Here is an 18,511-nt window from a genome sequence, read left to right as displayed (position 1 = left end):
TATTATTATTGCTATCATCACTGTTGTAATTTTTTTTTTTTTTTTTCCGAACAATATCCTTTCATTTAATCTTTTGTAGATATTACTTTATATTTTTTTATGCAAGCATTCAACACACAGGTTCAAATTCAAGTTCGTTAGCTAAAATTTTCCGCATACGAATTTGAATGAGACAACGTGTTCGTTGTCTATCCCTTAGATTTTATCCCACACCTTTTGTAATTCTGCTTGTCTGTTAATTTTTAAAAGCATTTAACAATTTAAAATGTCAAACTGCCCCCCCCCCCCTTCCCCCAAATGATCCGCATGAAAAATGTGTAGAGCTGCCAACAATTTGCAGCTTGCAATCAGGCGAATTTTGTCCAATAATCGGAGAGGTATTCAGGCTTCCATAATCGGGGAGATTTTTCAAATGTGTTCATCAGAACGTGGAAAGATTGGTTTAATTTCAGGGAACAAACTGCAGAATTAGGCCGTGTCCGAAACGGCGACTTCGGCTACAGCTACGGCTAGATCGCGTGCGTCTGCCTATTCTTCAACACTGGTAGACGCGCTGATCTAGACGTAGCTGTAGCCGAAGTCGTCGTTTCGGACACGGCCTAAGGGAGACTTGGCAACTTTGAATGTGTCGTGCATAGATTGTCTGTATTATACTCAATAAGAAGTAGTGGCGCGAACCGGACAGCGCCCTCAATTGTTTCATTTCAGCAGGATAATATTCATCCAATCACAACTCATGGCGGTTGACACGCTGCTGCATAATTAAGGCTGGGCCCCTGACTTCATCCGCCCGCAAGGATAAACGAGCCTCGAAGTGTGACGTCAGATGTTCAGGCTACTGCATAATTAGCATAGCTTGGTGGCGCTATACCAGTTTTACTTGGCGACCGCATCGAGACCGCTGCAGCAACCGACCACATCATGAGAACAGAAGTGTTACATAAAGCAATCTCTCAGAACTCCCCTTTCTCTGACCGAACAGGATTTTCTCTTTATCGTAGCCGACAATTTCAGAGTAGGCTACTTTAATAAATATAAAGACAGTTTGTTTTGTTAACGAAACGCATTATAACAGAGGAGAAGTATCTAACGCCGGCGGTCGGACATTGTGGGCGTTGCCGTTTTCGCTAAAAACTGCAGTTTTCCCGCTTCTCTCCAATTCTCTTTGTCTGTCTTTCTCGTCCCTTTTCGCAGCTTTCCTGGCGACAGCTTGGAGTTTCTCATGACGCAAACGCATTGGGCTTATGCCTCGCTCTTTGCTATTCCATATACCATAGCCAAAGTAGATGACCACGCCTTAAAAGGGACAGGAGAACATATTGGGTTAAAAAAGAAGAAGAAAAGAAACAACATTGTTTTGTATTCAGACTCAAGTTTTAAAATACGAACAGTAAACCACAAAACATTCGACTCAGTGGCGCACCCAAAGGAGACGGACCACGAGTCAATGTTGAATGGGTCTTACTGAACTTAAACATAACTTAGCCAGATGCACTTAAATCACCCATGATGACCAGTGAGCCGTTAAACATAAAGTTAAAGTAAAACTAAACATTAATGTGGGCGGGCCGGGCTAACGTTTAATCACAATTCATAATCATAACTTTTAGTTATTCTTACCAACACCCATGAGCGTCATGTAACGAGCCCACGTCATACCATCGAGCTGGACAAGGAGATACACATTAATGAAGAGACTGGCAGCCGGTATCAAGGGAACCATCGGAACCTATACAAGAAATCGGTTCGGAACATAATCACTTCTCTCTTTGAACGTAGCCTATTATTAATACGCCACAAGCCATTTTGAGGTGGAGGACTTACTATACACTGCAAGGTTGGGGTAAATATAGCCCTATGTAGGACTCTTTCTCTGTACAATATAGTCCTATATAGGACTCTTTCTTTGTAGTATAATACGAAAGTGTAAGGCCACCAGGGCTAGGGTAAATAGGTCTGTCTACACACAAACCACGCCACAGTGCTCGCCTTATAGTGGCCACCATATCTCAAAAGGCTAATTATTGTGTTTTACACAAACTGCTCATACCTATAAGGCCGTTAATGGCAATTTCATATTACGTCAAGATGAAAAGATGTAATCACATAATCACAATTACGTAATTACAATTACGTAATTACAATCATAATTACGTAATCACAATTACGTAAAGATGGAAGGGCCTTACATAAACAAAATAATTTCAATTAGAACAAAATCAAAATAACAACACAAGTGATTATCTTTGCCAATTTTGATGACCAATCTTGATCGATAAACACATTATTACCAGGAGACCCAACGTATGCAAAAGCATTTTTCACGAAAAGGTACCGTATGCAACGTCCCTTGTCTGGAAATTGTGGATAGAGGTACCAAGGGAGAGCTGTTCATTGGCTCTGACCTAGTCGACCTACCGACTTACGTCCAAAATATATGAAAACTATTAATAAGACGTAGGCCTACGACTTCAAGTAATTACTTTTAAAGGTAACTTCTTTAAGAATAACCACCTTACTTTAAATGCTAGTTCAGTATTGCTCTGAGGCTGCCTTGCTATGACTATCAGTAAGATAACGATGAGGGCGCTCATTGATGACGTCACGGCTAAAGCCCACGGTGTGTGAGATGAAAGAGCGTCCATTGCAAATACCACCATTGATGAAATGCCTACGAAAAGAAGAGCTAAAAGGGACGATTGTTTTATTGATGTTTCGGGTTGATTTTTCTTCTTTTATTTATAGTTAAACAAGTTAATTGTAGAAACAAAAGCAAATGATAGTGTTCAAAGTTTTCATACACTGATCGACCAACTGACGTCATCACGCTGATGTTGACGAGTGAACATTGATAAGTAACAAAATGATAATCAAGTGACTTACTCATAATGAAAACTGCCCAGGTGACGACCCGTGAAGAAAGTAAGGTGGCCTCTGCATACCGTGGACTGACGGCTTGTTTCAGTAAGGCAGTGAAAGAATCCACGTACGGAGTATGGTCTCTCTCACCCACCGTAGGATACAGTTGTGTGGCTGCTGCTATTGATGCGTAATCTGGTTCATATCTGAATAATTAATAATTAATTAGTGGCTTCACGCACAGGTGTTTGTGGATTGTTTCTTTGTTTACATTTTTCCAGATTTAATAGGCGAGTTAAATTAATGACGACTGGCTTTTTTGTACTTTTGTATAACATTGCCATCCCCTGTCCAACTTGTAATCATTATGTATTATGTCTAAATATTTAAATAAATAAATAAATAAATAACTTAACGGGATTTAATTAACTTAAATGGATTACTATTATAAAGCGCTTTAAAGGAACAAGTTGCCTAGTCGACAAGGTAAAAGGAAAACCGTGCAATTTCGAGGCATATGTTTGTGTAGATCATTGTATTCTACTTTTACAACATCTTTCCAACCATTTGCATTTTATAACAAACGCTTTTCAAAAACCAACTCGACCGACCCATGGCAATTATGTTCCTTTAACACTGTTTCAAAGAGCTGTAGATAAATAAAAAAAAAACACAATAAAGTACAGGATAAAAACATGAGCAGAAATAGCAATCATGGTTTAAAAGCAGAAATAGCAATATGGTTAATATGGTTTAAAAACAGTTATAACAGAAGCAAAAATGGCACATAGAAACATTCATATTATATACAAAAATCGTCAAGCAGAAGATTGTCCATACAGTGGAAAATAGATGTCCATAAAGTGGAAACAAACAAATAAATAAATAAATAAATAAATAAATAAGACACCACAAAGACTTCGTCCTCACCTTAATTTCAAGACACAAGCTGCAACTAGGCCGTAAGGCATTAATGTCCCAGCAGCCACGATGTTTACTAAGGAGTTGATGTCCAGCATCATGCCCATGACGCCTGAAACAAGAACATTTTCGAAACTACGGCTTCGGATTCGGCTTCAGGCTCCGTCCTCTCGTCTGAAGCCATGAGCGCGTATACGCAAAGCATGTGCATTATTGTCAAAACAACTGCGGGCCAAGTATAGCCTGAGCCGAATACAAGGCCGAAGCCGTAGTTTCGAAAGGGCCATTATGATTCAGAGAGAGAGAGAGAGAGAAAGAGAGAGATGGTTATTAGAGAAAAGAAGTTTGTGTTGTCTTCTTGATTGTAGTCTGTCTGTCCATGCTGTCTTCTACGAGCCTTGGCTAAATGATCTGACAGCCTAACTCCCTTTTTGGGGTTTAAAAGATCAACTAGGCCTATTTACCATCCTCTGTGCTTATTATGTTGCTTAAACAGTTGCTATATAATGGATCCCATGACTCAAAACACATCTCTGCTTTTCCTGTTGAAAACAATGAGCTCTGTTATACACCCTATAAGGGATGTGATAAAGCGCTGTATGAACCCATGGTAGTTAATATTATTGCTCTCTCAAAGATGATAAATTGTTGATTCTGTCCCCCCCCCCCCCGGAGATTCGGCGCCCCCCTCCCCATTTGACAAACTGTGTACAAACGTTTTCTGATATCGCCCTCTTTTGAATCTTCCTCCTCAGCCCATGTTAATTTCCAAAATGGGGGACCGAATCTCCGTGCGGACAGAATGGGAGACTTTGGAACGCAAGGTGGCAGCAGACTTAACAGGTAAATTTCCATTGTTTACGTAGTTCTGAGCATGCGCACATTACCGAGAACAATGGATGTTACCTGGTAAGTCTGCTGCCACCAAGCGTCCCAAAAGTCTCCCATTCCCTGGGACACCGGCACAAACTGCTAAACACAATTGCCTACCTGCAACGACCGCACAGAACATGCAGGCATTGACGGGCATGTGGAATCTCTCGTCAATCTTTGCTAAACAACTAAAGAGAAGACCGTCTGAAGCCATCGAATAAATGAACCGAGGAAGAGCGAAGATACATCCTAGCAAACTAACATAAAAAACACACCCATTAATATTAAAGACACTGAACACTATTTGTAACATTGTCAAAGACCAGTCTTCTCACTTGGTGTATCTTAACATATTATGCATAAAATAACAAACCTGTGAAAATTTCAGCTCGAAGTAGCAAGACAAAAATGAAAGAAAAAACACCTTTGTCACACGAAGTTGTGTGCTTTCAGATGCTTGATTTCGAGACCTCAAATCTAATTCTGAGGTCTCGAAATCAAAATCGTGGAAAATAACTTCTTTCTCGAAAACTACGTTAATTCAGAGGGAGCCGTTTCTCTCCATGTTTTATACTACCAACAGCTCCCCATTACTCGTTACCAAGTAAGGTGTTATGCTAATACTTATTTTGAATTACTTATAGTGTCCACTGCCTTCAAAAAACCCAGCATGTGCCAATTGAACTGGGCAGATGGCTCCATGGCGTTGGTCTCACCACTATGTATTTCGCATCCTATGTTCACTGATTTTTTATGGTAAGAAATATTTCTAATAAATAAGTTTTATCTGTCTGCATTTGGTTAGTTCTCCTTTAAAGTGAAACACAACAGCATCATGCTATTTAATGAACTTCGAAAATTATCAAATCTACAAATTATTTAAATCTTTGATTGAACACGTGTCGCTTTGAGAGTGTTCAAATTTCGCGCGCATCGAAAACGAATAAAAACTTAAGTTATAGACCTTGGAAATAAAGAAAGTAATCCCATCTATACTGTTTGTACACAATTAGTTGAGCAACATAGGGCGTTTTTTTCTTTCATTATATTCTTGCAACTTCGATTACCAAGTGAGCCCAAATTTTCACAGATTTGTCTGTTTAATATGTATAATGTTTGGATACACCAAGTGAGAATACAGGGGTGGATTTCACAAAGACTTAAGACTAGTCTTATCTCTATATAGGACCGGTTACTCGTCCTAACTTAGGACTAGCCATACGTTTTTAATATCTCCTAGGACTAGTCCTAAGTTAGGACTAGTCCTTACTCTTTGTGAAATCGACCCCTGGTCTTGCAATAAACGAACGTCAGTGAAAACCATAAACCAAGGGTTTATGGTCTAATAAGACCTCCTTACAACCAAATCCTTTTCGAAAAAAAAAACCCCCAAAACATACCTCGTCAGAAGACCGACAATCCCGCCCACCGTGACGACATATTTGGCAAACGTCCAACCAATCCTTTCAAAGGCCATCGGTAGGGGCGCCCTTGCATCCAGCAGGTAGTACGGGCACATCATGGTGAGTACCAGCGAAACACCGAAGAATGAGAGGAATACGAAGAACACGGTAGCCATTGTACTTAGAGGGATCGATCGCTGCGGGTTATGAGCCTCTTCGGCTGTCAGATTAAAGCAAAGATTATGCATGATCGTAAAACAGTGAATTTTATTTTTTGAGGAATCATGAGTTCCAACTGAGATTTATCACGGCGCGGCTATCTTGCTTTTCTCCCATTCAATTCAGTATAACCAAACCGAGGCTGAAAGGGAAAATGGTCTGGTATCTTTTTTGTACAATGAATACTAGCACCCATCACTGTTATAAGATACAGGGAACATGACCAAGATGACGGTAGCATAATAAAGGTCTACTGGGATTGCCTGAGCCTAATTTCATAAAGCCTGTAAGCACAAAAACTTTCTGAGCATGGACAAAGAAACAGGTTACAAGCCAAAATCACTTTAAGTAAGCACCGACTTTTGTCGAGCTTAACAACTTTATGAAACTGGGCCCCGAACGGCCGATGGCACACTTTGAGGCGGGCCCTTTAGAAAATGTGTAAAACCTCCTCTGATAGCACCCTCTTTTGATTCAACTATTCTAAAAATGTGGAAGAAGGTTCATTAAAGATAATTTACGAAACATTAAACAGAAAATACCTGCGGTTGAGATGACATCAAAGCCGATAAAACCGTAGAAACCCATAGCTGCACCAACCAGCACCCCACCGAAGCCATAGGGCATGAACCCCCCGGTGCCATAGTTCTCACACTCCTCTGACGTCTGGTTACCAGACAACGGTTTGCATGGCCCCTTAGGGATTTGATCCGCAGGTATCTGCCAGTAACTGATGTCCAATCGGAACAGCCCGCAGACGATGACGTAGATGATGATGAATAAATTAACGCCAGTGAAGATGTTGTTAAGGGAGGATGATATTTTGGCGCCAAATGCGAGAGCAGCTGACAAACAGATAAGAACATCGAACTTTTAAAAATGTAGTTTTGGAAGATAGAATCACTTATAGACTAAAGGTGCAAGTTACACGAGAAAAGAGACAGATTTTGGCGCCAAAATGCGAGAGCAGCTGACCAACAGACAAAAGAACGTAGAACTTTTAAAAATGTACTTTGGGACGCGTCGACGGTAGCATCACTTAGACGAAAAGTGTGAGTTATACATTAATCACTTACAGGACAGTTTGAAAAACATCTTGTAAAGGCCCAAATCTGGAAGAAGGTATTATTATTGATGTTATTTAGCAACAAAAATACCAAATTTAACAATTGTGTTAACCTTTGTGCGGCAAATTTAAAAATTACACTATAAGTCAATGAGCAATAAATAAACATGACGTACCTGCTAATAGTATGCAAAGTCCCAGTGCAATGAAATCCGGGTACTTTGCTAGAATGCCTGAGTTCATCGGCATGGCTACCGTCATGTAGGCGTCTATTTTGTTACCAACCAAAGAGTCTATGTAGGCACTGGTACTACGCGCAACGGAACCAGCTCCTGTAACAGTAAAAACACATTGGAAAGTAAAACAAGTTCTAATCAATGTTTAATAGCGTCTATACGAGTTTAGCATTTCAATGGAAGTTCATACAGTGAAATATTCAAACTACATTAGCGCGTCTGCCTATAGTGCGCATGTCTAAGGCGTTTGCAACGAATATTGTTGGTACGCATGCGTGAATTCAATTAGCATATTTAATGGGAAAGGCTAATAATGAGAAGCGTCGTTATCCTCAACATCTGAAGTCACACTTCAAGGTGCGGGGGACATGACCCTTTTCGAAACCACGGCTTCGGATTTGGATTCGGCTTCAGGCTCCGTCCCTCGTCTGAAGCCCTGGGCGCCTACGCACAACCCCGGCCGGGGCCTGAGAGCCGATACTTGAGCCAAAGTCGTGGATTCGAAAAGGCCATATTATGGTCTTATCATGAGCTACAACTTCTCTGTGAATGGGGTGCAGACTTGTCGCAAATAGCATTATCAGCATCTGATACAACTCTTTGTAAAATCGGACTCTGTTACTTTCAGGGTCCATTTCATAGAGCTGCTTAAGCACAAAAAGTAGAAACATTTCGTTTTTTAGAATAAGATTACCAGCCAAACTACCATGTCACAAAAGTACAATTTGTGACTGTAATATCCTGCTCATTTCTGCGTAGCAGAAAACTGGTAAGCAATCTGCTGAAGCAGCTCAATGAAGTTGGGCCCGAGTGGGTTTATTTACTTTCACTCACCGATGCTATTTTGTAGAAAGACACTCCATCCCACGAGGAAGGCCCATACCTCTCCCATGCAGATGTAGGTGTAGACGTAGGCCGAGCCAGCCTTGGGTACTCGGGCGCCGAACTCAGCATAGCACAGAGCTGACATATTTAGAGACAAAAAGTTAGGGCCACTGATTGGTTAAACGACTTCACTGCTTACGAGAATGCATGAAACGAGAGTAAGAGTCATAAGTTGTACGAGTCTAAATGGAAAATGGGCTGATGGACACACTGCCCGAAGAAATGACAATAGATGGACAACAAGAATAATGGATTGGCAACCAAGGACAGGGAAAAGGAACAGAGGTAGACAGAGAAGAAGATGGAGAGATGACATCAGGGCACATTATGCAGGTCTGGAACAAAATGGAACAGAACTGCACAAAAAATATAAATTAATGGCGTTTACAAGTGGAAGGGTAAATCTTTAAGCTTAGGATGAACACATTCTTATGATGATGAATGATGAGACGAGAAAACCCAGTTCACTCACTCACGATAAAACTGAGTTCTCACACTATTGAGAAGTTTTGCTCTATGATGAAGAAAACTCACCGGCCAAAGTTGCAACGACGGCAGCAATGAAGAAGGACAGTATCATCGCCGGTCCAGCGGTGTATTTCCCCAGTACGCCAGTGACAACGTACACCCCAGCCCCCAAGGTGTTCCCGGTCCCAAGGAGGGTCAGGTCAAGGGTCGTCATATACCTTACCAGATGACTAGTCTTCATCGCCTCCGGACTGATGTGCTTCTTGCGGGTCAGGGCCCGCGTGATGGTCTGTAGCACCCGCATGTTGTTCTCAGGTCAGCGATTTGAATCGAAGACTATATGCTGAGATATTTTCTCATCACCCGTGGAGAACCAAAATGGCTGACGTTGCTGAGTACGGGAAAACAGTAAAATTTCTGATTAATCTTTCATAATTTCGAAAGGTGATAGCGTATTTGAGAATGCCGAAAATCCGGAGCGATTATGCTGTGTACCCGCGGGAAGATCTTGGGGTTTCCTCCTACATCTCAAACGGAAACGTCCTTGTCTTCTCTCCATTGGGTTCTTGATTAGTAGAATGATTACGTCCTCGGCTTCACAACCAGAGTAAATGAAATGATATAAAAACAAAGATAGAAACGATGCTAACTCTCACCTTGCTTTGAAACTCCCGTTGACAACCAAGCAAACGAAAACCCGAAACAGTGCACAAGACGCCCTCTGAACAGCACTACCAAAGGCCTGCCAAAATAGTAGTTCTCTCCAACCAACGCAAGACAACCATTGAAGATAACAACAAATACCTTAAGGTTTTGTCAATGTCTTCGACGAGCGTTTGTTTCCATTTTGATGTATCGGTACAATGCGCGGCATGTGTAGAATGTTCATACTCAGTGAGTAAACTCATAGAATGAAACTTATCCACTTGAGTGGATCAGCCACAGCTGCTAAGCGCATGCGTAGATCCTAATTTATACAATTATCTTTTCACCTCGGTCAAACCATGATTATTTTTTGTAAAAGAGAAATTTCATGAAAGACAATGACGGGCCTTATCTTTGGTAATTTAATATTAATCGTTGGTTATCATTTTTGTCTTATCATAAGTCCATTCAATGGCTCGTAATCAGCTTGGCCGAGTCAATAGCAGGTGACAAAGGTCATTTCACTTTATTAATCGTGTAAGATTGCACTCATTTTTGACATATTTGTTTGTACCTTTCCAAAATTTAAACAGCTGTGGTAATACCCAGGATTTTAAGCTGGGGTGGGGGGGGGGGGGTATTAGAGGGGTTGAAGTTTAGGGCTAGAGTTAGGATGGAGAGTTAAATTAAAGGCCCACAATTAAAGGGCCTAAGCCCAAAGCACAAGCCAAAGCCTAACCCAAACTTAGCCAAAGTCCAAAGCCAAACCAAAGCCCACTCCCAAGTCGAAACCAAATCCTAAGCCCAAAGCAAAACCCAAGCCTAAAACAAACCCAAACCAAACCCCAAAGCGAAATAAACCCAAGCCCTAGCCCAAAACCAAATCCTTAGCCCAAACCAAAGCCCAAATACAATCACACGCTCAAACCAAACCCAAGCCTAAAACAAACCCAAACCAAACATATAAACCCAAGCCCAAGCCCAAAACCAAATCTTAAGCCATACCCAAGCCCAAAAGCTGTTCCAAAACCCAAACCAAACCCAAATCCGAACCAAATCATTAGCCCAAACCAAATCCCACGCTCAAGCCTAAACCCAAACCCTATCCCAAAGCCCAAATCATAAGCCCAAACCTGTTCCAAAACCCAAACCAAACCCAAACCAAAGCCCAAAATCCAAAGCCAAAACCAAATCCAGAGCCAAAACCAAAGCCAAAGCCTAAGCCGCAACCAAAGCCGACGTTGTTTAGAAATTGGCCTATACAAACATTTCAATGCTGAAACCCAGGTCGCCACTTCCATACTCAACCAACACTTTCGCCAATCACGCATTGCGGCCGTGGTAGTATGGTTGCTTGCTGATTGATTACGGTAACTGAACTTGTTATCGTCCAGATACCAAGCTGCTGTTTTCTCACGTGAGTTTGGGCTTACTCTCTTCCCGTTTCTTGAACTCTTACAAAATAATTCCAGTTTTGAGTAAAATGTCGCCTATTATCATACGGGATCGTTTAATAACATTTTTACACTGATAAAAATGGCAGCAAAGTTCAGAAAAGAAATTAAAACATACTTCATTTTCAAGAACTGCAACAACAGGGGTGTTAACCTTTACATATCAAAGAGAGAGTATCAAAGTTAATACCATGTGCAGATAACACCAATGTAGTTAATTTGGTAGAAATGAGTGTTATTTTAAAAGGCAGTGGACACTATTGGTAATTAGGCCGTGTCCGAAACGACGACTTCGGCTACAGCTACGTCTAGATCAGCGCGTCTACCAGTGTTGAAGAATAGGCAGACGCGGGCGATCTAGCTGTAGCTGTAGCCGAAGTCGCCGTTTCGGACACGGCCTTACTCAAAATAATAATTAGCATAAAACCTTTCTTGGTGACGAGTAATGTGAAGAGGTTGATGGTATAAAACATCGTGAGAAACGGCTCCCTCTGAAGTGACATAGTTGTCGAGAAAGAAGTAATTTTCCACGAATTTGATTTGCTTTTTTCTTTCGTTATTATCTCGCGACCAACTGAGCTCAAATTTTCACAGGTTTGTTATTTTATGCATGTGTTGAGATACACCAAGTGAGAAGACTGGTCTTTGACAATTACCAATAGTGTCTAGTGTCTTTAAGTGACTATGGTGTAAACTTGTATTCTTTTCGAAAGCTTACGTGACAACACAGAGTCAATGTGAATCTAAAGTTTTTGAACTGTATGAATATCATCAATATTTTTTGAAATTATTATCATACAAATAACATCAATTATAACACGGGAAACCAAGCCACAGCAATCTCCGTGTTCAGTTTTAAAATGTTGGAAAACAGAAACAAATTCCTCGAAATGATAGAAAAAGTAAGAATGGAAAAAAAGAAGAAGATATTAAAACAACACAACACAATTTCTAAAGACCATTAAACCCAAACGCGGTACAAAACCAAGACGGTCACAAATATATAAAAGTATACTGGTATTCCTTCAGACGTCTATTTAAGAATTTGACACTGACTGATAACAAGTGCGTTTCAACTTGTGTTTAGTATTAGTATATAGGCCCACATGTAACACACCTACGGAATCCTGTCCTTGGAGGGGTTCCGTAAAAAACCATTGTCAATCAAGCTGAGATGTGGGTGGTTGGAAGGATTTTAGCAAGGACTTAAGACAATAGAAAGAGTTGAAGAAAGTTAGAGAAGGATGTCAAGATATGCTGATAAAAAAGTCACGGTACCTATTTAAACCTTAGGCCTACCGCAAGTTAGTCATGGTACCTATTTTAACCTTGAGCCAATCGCAGGTAATAAAGTAATGTACCTATTTTAATCTAGGCCTACCGCATGTAATAAAGTCATGGTTCCTGTTTTAACCTTCGGCCTACCGCAGGTATTAAAGTAATGATACCTATTTTAACCCTTAGGCCTACCGCAGGTAATAAAGTCATGGTACCTTTTTTAACCTAAGGCGTACCTCTGTAACAAACTTTTATAGTCTCGTATCAAGGCTGAATAATAATTAACTCTAATCCATCTACAAAGTCACAATGTCAAGGCGTTTCAGAGAGCTGCGTCCGTGCTTCCATAGGTTGGCGTCGTGGAATACGTCCGACCGTCACGAGTGACGACTACGGCCATTGACCCGGCCCTGGCCTTCCTCAGGCTGTCCTCCTCCGTTGAGTCGTAGTGCGTTATGACGACGTCGCGGGGCGGCAGGAGCTGTGACCCCGCGGTCAGGGCGTTGGCTGACGCTGTTTCTTCGCGCCGTTTCCCTTCATTGCTGTTGTGCATGCCGTAGGTGAAGTAAAGTACGATTCCTGGTGAAAGTACACAACAAGTATAACAAAATTCATTATTCTTTTCAGAACCACGCCAACTTATTTAGAGGTTATCATGACATGGTGTTACCGCAAAACTTTCTATATATAATATTCATTTTGGATTTACCCATTTACAAGTACACCGATGTAAGTTAGTAATTTCCCGAGTACTGTGAACAAAATCACAGGCAAATTACTCGGGTGGGATTCGAACCCACGACCTTTGCATTTCTAGTACAGTGTCATCAACTAAATAAAAATAACAATTTAATATGTACAATTTTATATAAAGTGTTTACAATGTGTTGTGTCACATTCAGCAGCCACTGCCAAAAGAAAACAAGCAAAAATCCTATTTCTTAATGATAAATATGATTCTACGTGCATTCAGAACACACGGGACCTATGGCTTTTTGTCCCATCCGAAGGACGAAGCATTATTAACGGTTAAGTGTCTGTCTTAAAAGACCCGTGACTCACACCATAGTCCTGTACTCTAGTAACCGCTCGCCCACACCATAGAAAATAGTTTATAAAAAACTGAAACTAACTTTTGGCTCAGTTCCCTTTAAAAAAAAACTTTTTTGTTTTACCCTGAAAGATTGTAAACTCAAAGCATGTTGATGTTATGTTTTTCATGTAGGGAACAAGGTATTAAAAAAAAACTACATTGTCCATCTTTTGATAAATTTAGCTTTTAAAAGACGGTAGGCCTACATCTGCCCTTTGATAAAGGGACAAACTTGGCAAAAGCAGTCTAAATTTAGAAGAAAGAAACCCACACGCGGCCGATCCAGCTGTTGGTTCCCATTGATCTATTTTGGAAGATAACGATGTGATAGATCCAGGCTATCTTCAACTCGCAATCATCGTGTTAAGAATATTAATAAGCTCGATCGTGAACACCAAAGTTTATTGAAACAAAGATATAGCGTATAAGACACTGGACACGTTTGTTAATTGTCAAAGACCAGTCTTCTCACTTGGTGTATACCAATATAATATGCACAAAATAACAAACATGTGAAATCAATTAGGGCCCAATGGTCATCGAAGTTGCGAGACAACAATGAAAGAAAAAACAAACACCATTGTCCCACAAATGTGTCTGCTTTCAGATGCGTTATAAAAGGCTTCAGCTGAAGTCTTTTATTATTTGAGTGAGAAATTACCCCTTTCTCAAAAACTACGTAACTTCAGAGGGACCGTTTCTCACACAAAAATTCACTTTCAACGGCTCTCCCGTTGCTCGTTTTCAAGTAAGTTATGATGCTTACAGTTACTTTGAGTGCCGTCTTTAAGCAGACGAGATTTAGTCATTCTCAATTATTGCTTGTATAGGGAGCACAATTTGCACGCCTACTTTAAAGGCAAAGTATACATTAGGTTGTCGGAACCATTCGATTGTTTTAATCATATATAAATGAAGATGAATACAACAAAGACTTTCATGTGAACATTTCAAAAGGTGGCCGCCTTTTTAAGATGTTGCGGAAAATCCGGAGCGAATAATGTCCAGGCGGGAAGATAATCCCTAAAAGGAATACACAATCTGAGAAGAAGCGTTGCACGTTTTGAGACTCAAATTAGATTTTGGCACTGAAACAAATGTTTATATATATTTTCGTTTTATAAACCACGTCATTTCGAAGTAAACTGTTTCTCCAACTGCTTTATATACACCCTTTATATACACCTTTATCATAGACCTTATCGCAAATACCAATGCGCAAGCGCAGACTGTTGAATGAGGTGCATTGTGGGATATATATGGATCAAATTTGGATACCAGCTAGACCACAATGCACCTAATTCCAAGCGTTACGCGCGCGCCCCGGTATTTGCGAAAAGGTCTCTTCCATGCCCACCACCTTGGTCATGTTCACTGAAACTACGACTTCGGCTACAGCTACGGCTAGATGAGCGTGTCGACCAGTGTTGAAGAATAGGCATACGCGCGCAATCTAGCCGTAGCTCTAGCCGATGTCGCCGTTTCGGACACGGCATATTCATTGGGAAAAAAAAGAAGGAAACAACAGGAACCTGACTGTTTCTCCTTCTAAACTGGCTTCGGTTACATATTAATTTGAGATGGTGAAAATCAAGATGGCCGCACCACGATAAAGGTCTATACTATCAAACGCTGATGTAACCTAGGGTTCTAAGGTTTCAGTGTAAACTCACCAATAGCGGTCCAAGCAAGGAATTCCAACCAGGCCAAGGTGTCAAACCGAACCATTAGAACTACGTCACAAAGAAGACTGAAGAGCGGCAGAAATGGCATGAAGGGCACCTGGGGGTCAATGACATGTATTGACCTTTTCAAATAGATATCTGAACCTAAGAGTGCATTACGTAAACCTATTCATTGGCTTAAGTTTAAGTCTAGTACAATATTGTAAAGTTGCATAGCCAGACTTTAGAGAACATTGTCCAAAATACATCGTGCACTTAATTTAGAGGTAGACATTCCTTACAAACCTTTGTGAATGTCCAGCATCCAATATCGATAGACAAGGTAGACATTCACTGTATAAATCTACGTGAATGTCCATTATCCAATATCGATGTACAAGGTAGACATTCACTGTACAAATCTACGTGAATGTTCAATGTCCAATATCGATATACAAGGTAGACATTCACTGTACAAATCTACGTGAATGTCCAGCATCCAATATCGATGTACAGGGTAGACATTCACTGTACAAATCTACGTGAATGTCCATTATCAAATATCGATATATTAGGTAGACATTCACTGTACAAACCTATGTGAATGTTCAATGTCCAATGTCGACATTGATATTCTTTGTACAAGGTAGACGTTCACGGTACAAACTAATGTGAATGTCCAATATTGAAAAGGCAACATTGACATTCCCTGTACAAACCTGTTATGTGAATGGCCAACTTTAAATATCAATGTACACGGTAGACATTCACTGTACAAACTTATGTGAATGCCCAATGTCCAATAACGAAGAAACATTGATATTCACTGTACAATATTATATAGTGTGCTTACCTTGAATGGAAGGCCTTCTTTATACTGAGGCAGTGCAAACAACGGCCAGCATGCGATTAAGGACAACCCCACACTGAAGGCAACGCCAAACACAACAGCTCCGTCCATAGCTTGTAGTTCAGCCATTTTGTAGGTCAGCAGGGATACTGCTATGGACTCAAAGATGAGGTGAAGGGTCAGGGATATGATGATGGTCTGAGACGGATGGCGGTCGATCCATCTTCTAGAGTTTGAGCTAGATGTAGAGAAAGAGCTTGTTGTCGACGGGGTTCGTCTCGAACCGTGTAAGTCAGGAAGCAGCGCCGTCTTCTCGTCGCCCTGGTGGTGGCGGGACTTCTTTTTGACGACACGACGTGGGAATTCCCCGGACATCTCCGTGTCCGCCTCGCCATTGGCGTAGTCATTTGCATCGCTACTGTTCCCGTCGCCGTCAAGTGGGGAGTACCCACCCCTGAGTGGAGGGCGGTATCGAAGGATGACCGACGCCATGGCAACGATGACGAACTCAATAAACGCCACCAGCGACAAGAACTGAATAAGGACAACGAACTCGACGAAGATGCTGATGATGACGGCTAGGACTGCTCCGAAGAGGGTAGCCACAACGGGCGTTTGTGTCCTCTCGTTGGTCTTGGAGAGGAACGGTGGAAGCAGGCCGTCTCTAGCCATGACGTAGATGCTTCTGGCGAGGCAGTAGGCACAGTTGATCACACCTCCGGTCATGCTACCGAGAGCTCCAACCGCCACTAGGTATTTCATCCAGTCCAGACCAATGTCCTCGAAGGCCGTCACGAACGGCGATCCGGGGTTGATGTCTCGGTAATCAGCGAGGATAGTGATAGAGAAGACGCCTACAACATAGCACAAGATGGACGCCGTGAATGCGCTGATGATCCCGATGGGGAGCCCCCTGCTTGGGTCTTTCGCCTCCTCGGCACTGAACGCTATGGCCTCGAAACCACAGTAGCCCGTGAAGCAGGCTGCGGCACCGGTCATCACACCCCCGAATCCCGTGGGGAAGAAACCGTGTTTGGTCAGGAGAGAGAAGTCCGCGTGGATCATTGCAAACACAAAAACGAGGGTGATGGTAACGATGTTGATGAAGACAAAGAAAATATTCGCCTTGGCTGACACCTCAGTCCCAACGGCGACGAGAACGCTGGCAAATAAAGAAATCAACCCGGCTACAATGTCTGGGTAGTTTGCAAAAACCGGTGCCGTCCACTCTTGACCGTCCAGCACGAATTCGATGGTGATGTTTCTAATATGGTCACCGATAGCATCGTCAAAGTAGGCGCTCCATCCCCGGGCGACTAAAGCCACGGCAGCGACACGGACAACCACGGCATTCCAACCGATCATAAAGGCCATCAGCTCACCGAGGGTAACGTAGGTGTACAAGTACGACGCGCCGGTCTCGGGGAGCTGTGTAGCGCACTCCAAGTAGCAGATAGCGGCCAGGAGCGCCACCAGACCCGACAGGAGGAAGGAGAGAGTGCCGGCTGGACCGGCCATTTCACCCGCCACCTCTCCTGTCAAGACATACACGCCGGACCCCAACATGCACCCGATGCCAATAAAGGCAAGATCCACAGAAGACAGGCATCTCTGGAGTGGGGTCGACTTCAGGTCCGTGCCTACCACCTTAGTACGGGTGATATTTTCTCGAATCTGTGCACAGCAACCGATATCCTCCATGGCGAGGGAAGTTTGCGCTGCGACTCCTCCGAAGCAAAACTGCGACTCCTCTCTAGAAATAAGAGCGGGTAAATCGGGACGAATAGCCGGCGGCGACTACAAGCCAACGCCGCTCACTGTTTCTGTGTTTACCGTGAAAGCTCGTTGGTTATAGAGATTTCAGCTGCATGAGATTCCACGCTCATTTTATCATCACACAGCCAATGATTACAACTGTAAATGTAGCATATAAAATTGTTACAGTCAATGATTGGAACGTACTTTGCAGCATACTTTACGTCAGCTCCCGTGTAACTCATTTGCATAATTCGATGACGTACACATAATTATCCTACTTCCACTGAATATTCAACAGCCGAACCGGGATCGGAGCAGCACACATTGTATTGCAGCATTTAACTTTTGCTGCACATGTTAAATCGGCGCCCTTATTTGCACAATTCGATGACGTACACTATCTACAAAATGCATATTCAACAACCGAATTAAGATTGAGGGGGGGGGGGGGGGGGTTGAGGCACAGTTTAGGCCCTACTATAGCATTTTTCGGCAGTGTATATCTTTGGCAATTGCCAAAGACCAGTTTTCTCACTTGGCATGTCGCACAAGCCTGTGGAAAATTTGGTTCAATTGGTTATCGAAGTAAATAATAAATGAAAATCCAACCCTATTGCATTTAAATGTATCGGGTGCATTCAGATGCCAAAGACTAACCCATTTTTTATATATATATATATATATATATATTTTTTTTGGGGGGGGATGTGAAAAATTCGCTCAGCCCCAGCAGCCAGTCTATCCAGGACCGCTGGGATGGGCTAATCGCTTGCACAGATTCTTGTTCAGGAAGTACGTCATTGTATGCAGTGCATGAAATATGGTGCAGTGTGAGTGTG

At 42.0% G+C, this 18,511-nt stretch overlaps 2 protein-coding genes across 2 annotated transcripts; both read right to left on the bottom strand.

Annotated features, from left to right (window-relative positions):
- Window positions 1–606: 606 nt before the first annotated feature.
- Window positions 607–9,764, bottom strand: LOC117302376 (high affinity cationic amino acid transporter 1-like). Its single transcript, XM_033786302.1, has 12 exons — window positions 9,587–9,764; window positions 8,997–9,321; window positions 8,412–8,540; window positions 7,518–7,673; window positions 6,818–7,120; window positions 6,054–6,276; window positions 4,771–4,910; window positions 3,790–3,892; window positions 2,884–3,065; window positions 2,520–2,686; window positions 1,621–1,729; window positions 607–1,296 (listed from the first exon to the last, which is right to left on the bottom strand). Exons 2-12 carry the CDS (start codon window positions 9,232–9,234, stop codon window positions 1,067–1,069), a joined length of 1,980 nt encoding a protein of 659 aa, XP_033642193.1. The 5' UTR covers window positions 9,235–9,321; window positions 9,587–9,764; the 3' UTR covers window positions 607–1,066.
- A 1,890-nt stretch (window positions 9,765–11,654) lies between these two features.
- On the bottom strand, window positions 11,655–17,969 carry LOC117302539 (high affinity cationic amino acid transporter 1-like). Its single transcript, XM_033786513.1, has 3 exons — window positions 15,918–17,969; window positions 15,074–15,182; window positions 11,655–12,886 (listed from the first exon to the last, which is right to left on the bottom strand). The coding sequence occupies exons 1-3, from the start codon at window positions 17,613–17,615 to the stop codon at window positions 12,630–12,632; spliced, it is 2,064 nt and encodes a 687-aa protein (XP_033642404.1). The 5' UTR covers window positions 17,616–17,969; the 3' UTR covers window positions 11,655–12,629.
- Between the last annotated feature and the right edge of the window lie 542 nt (window positions 17,970–18,511).

The sequence above is a fragment of the Asterias rubens genome, chromosome 18 (assembly GCF_902459465.1).
Source record: "Asterias rubens chromosome 18, eAstRub1.3, whole genome shotgun sequence".
NCBI classification, from domain to species: domain Eukaryota; kingdom Metazoa; phylum Echinodermata; class Asteroidea; order Forcipulatida; family Asteriidae; genus Asterias; species Asterias rubens.
Note: the sequence above shows the minus strand (reverse complement) of the source record. Positions and strands in the feature narration are given on the sequence as shown.

Bases quoted from the DNA above. Each gene is read 5' to 3' on its own strand.
- LOC117302539 (XM_033786513.1), bottom strand. From the start codon at position 17,615: ATGGAGGATATCGGTTGCTGTGCACAGATTCGAGAAAATATCACCCGT. The intron at 15,183-15,917 runs GTAAGCACACTA...ATTGACCCCCAG, and splicing joins AAGAAGGCCTTCCATTCAAG to GTGCCCTTCATGCCATTTCT. The intron at 12,887-15,073 runs GTGAGTTTACAC...TACTTTCACCAG, and splicing joins CCTTGCTTGGACCGCTATTG to GAATCGTACTTTACTTCACC.
- LOC117302376 (XM_033786302.1), bottom strand. From the start codon at position 9,234: ATGCGGGTGCTACAGACCATCACGCGGGCCCTGACCCGCAAGAAGCAC. The intron at 7,674-8,411 runs GTGAGTGAAAGT...TTACTGTTACAG, and splicing joins CTTTCTACAAAATAGCATCG to GAGCTGGTTCCGTTGCGCGT. The intron at 3,066-3,789 runs GTGAGGACGAAG...TTAATTATTCAG, and splicing joins GCTTGTGTCTTGAAATTAAG to ATATGAACCAGATTACGCAT.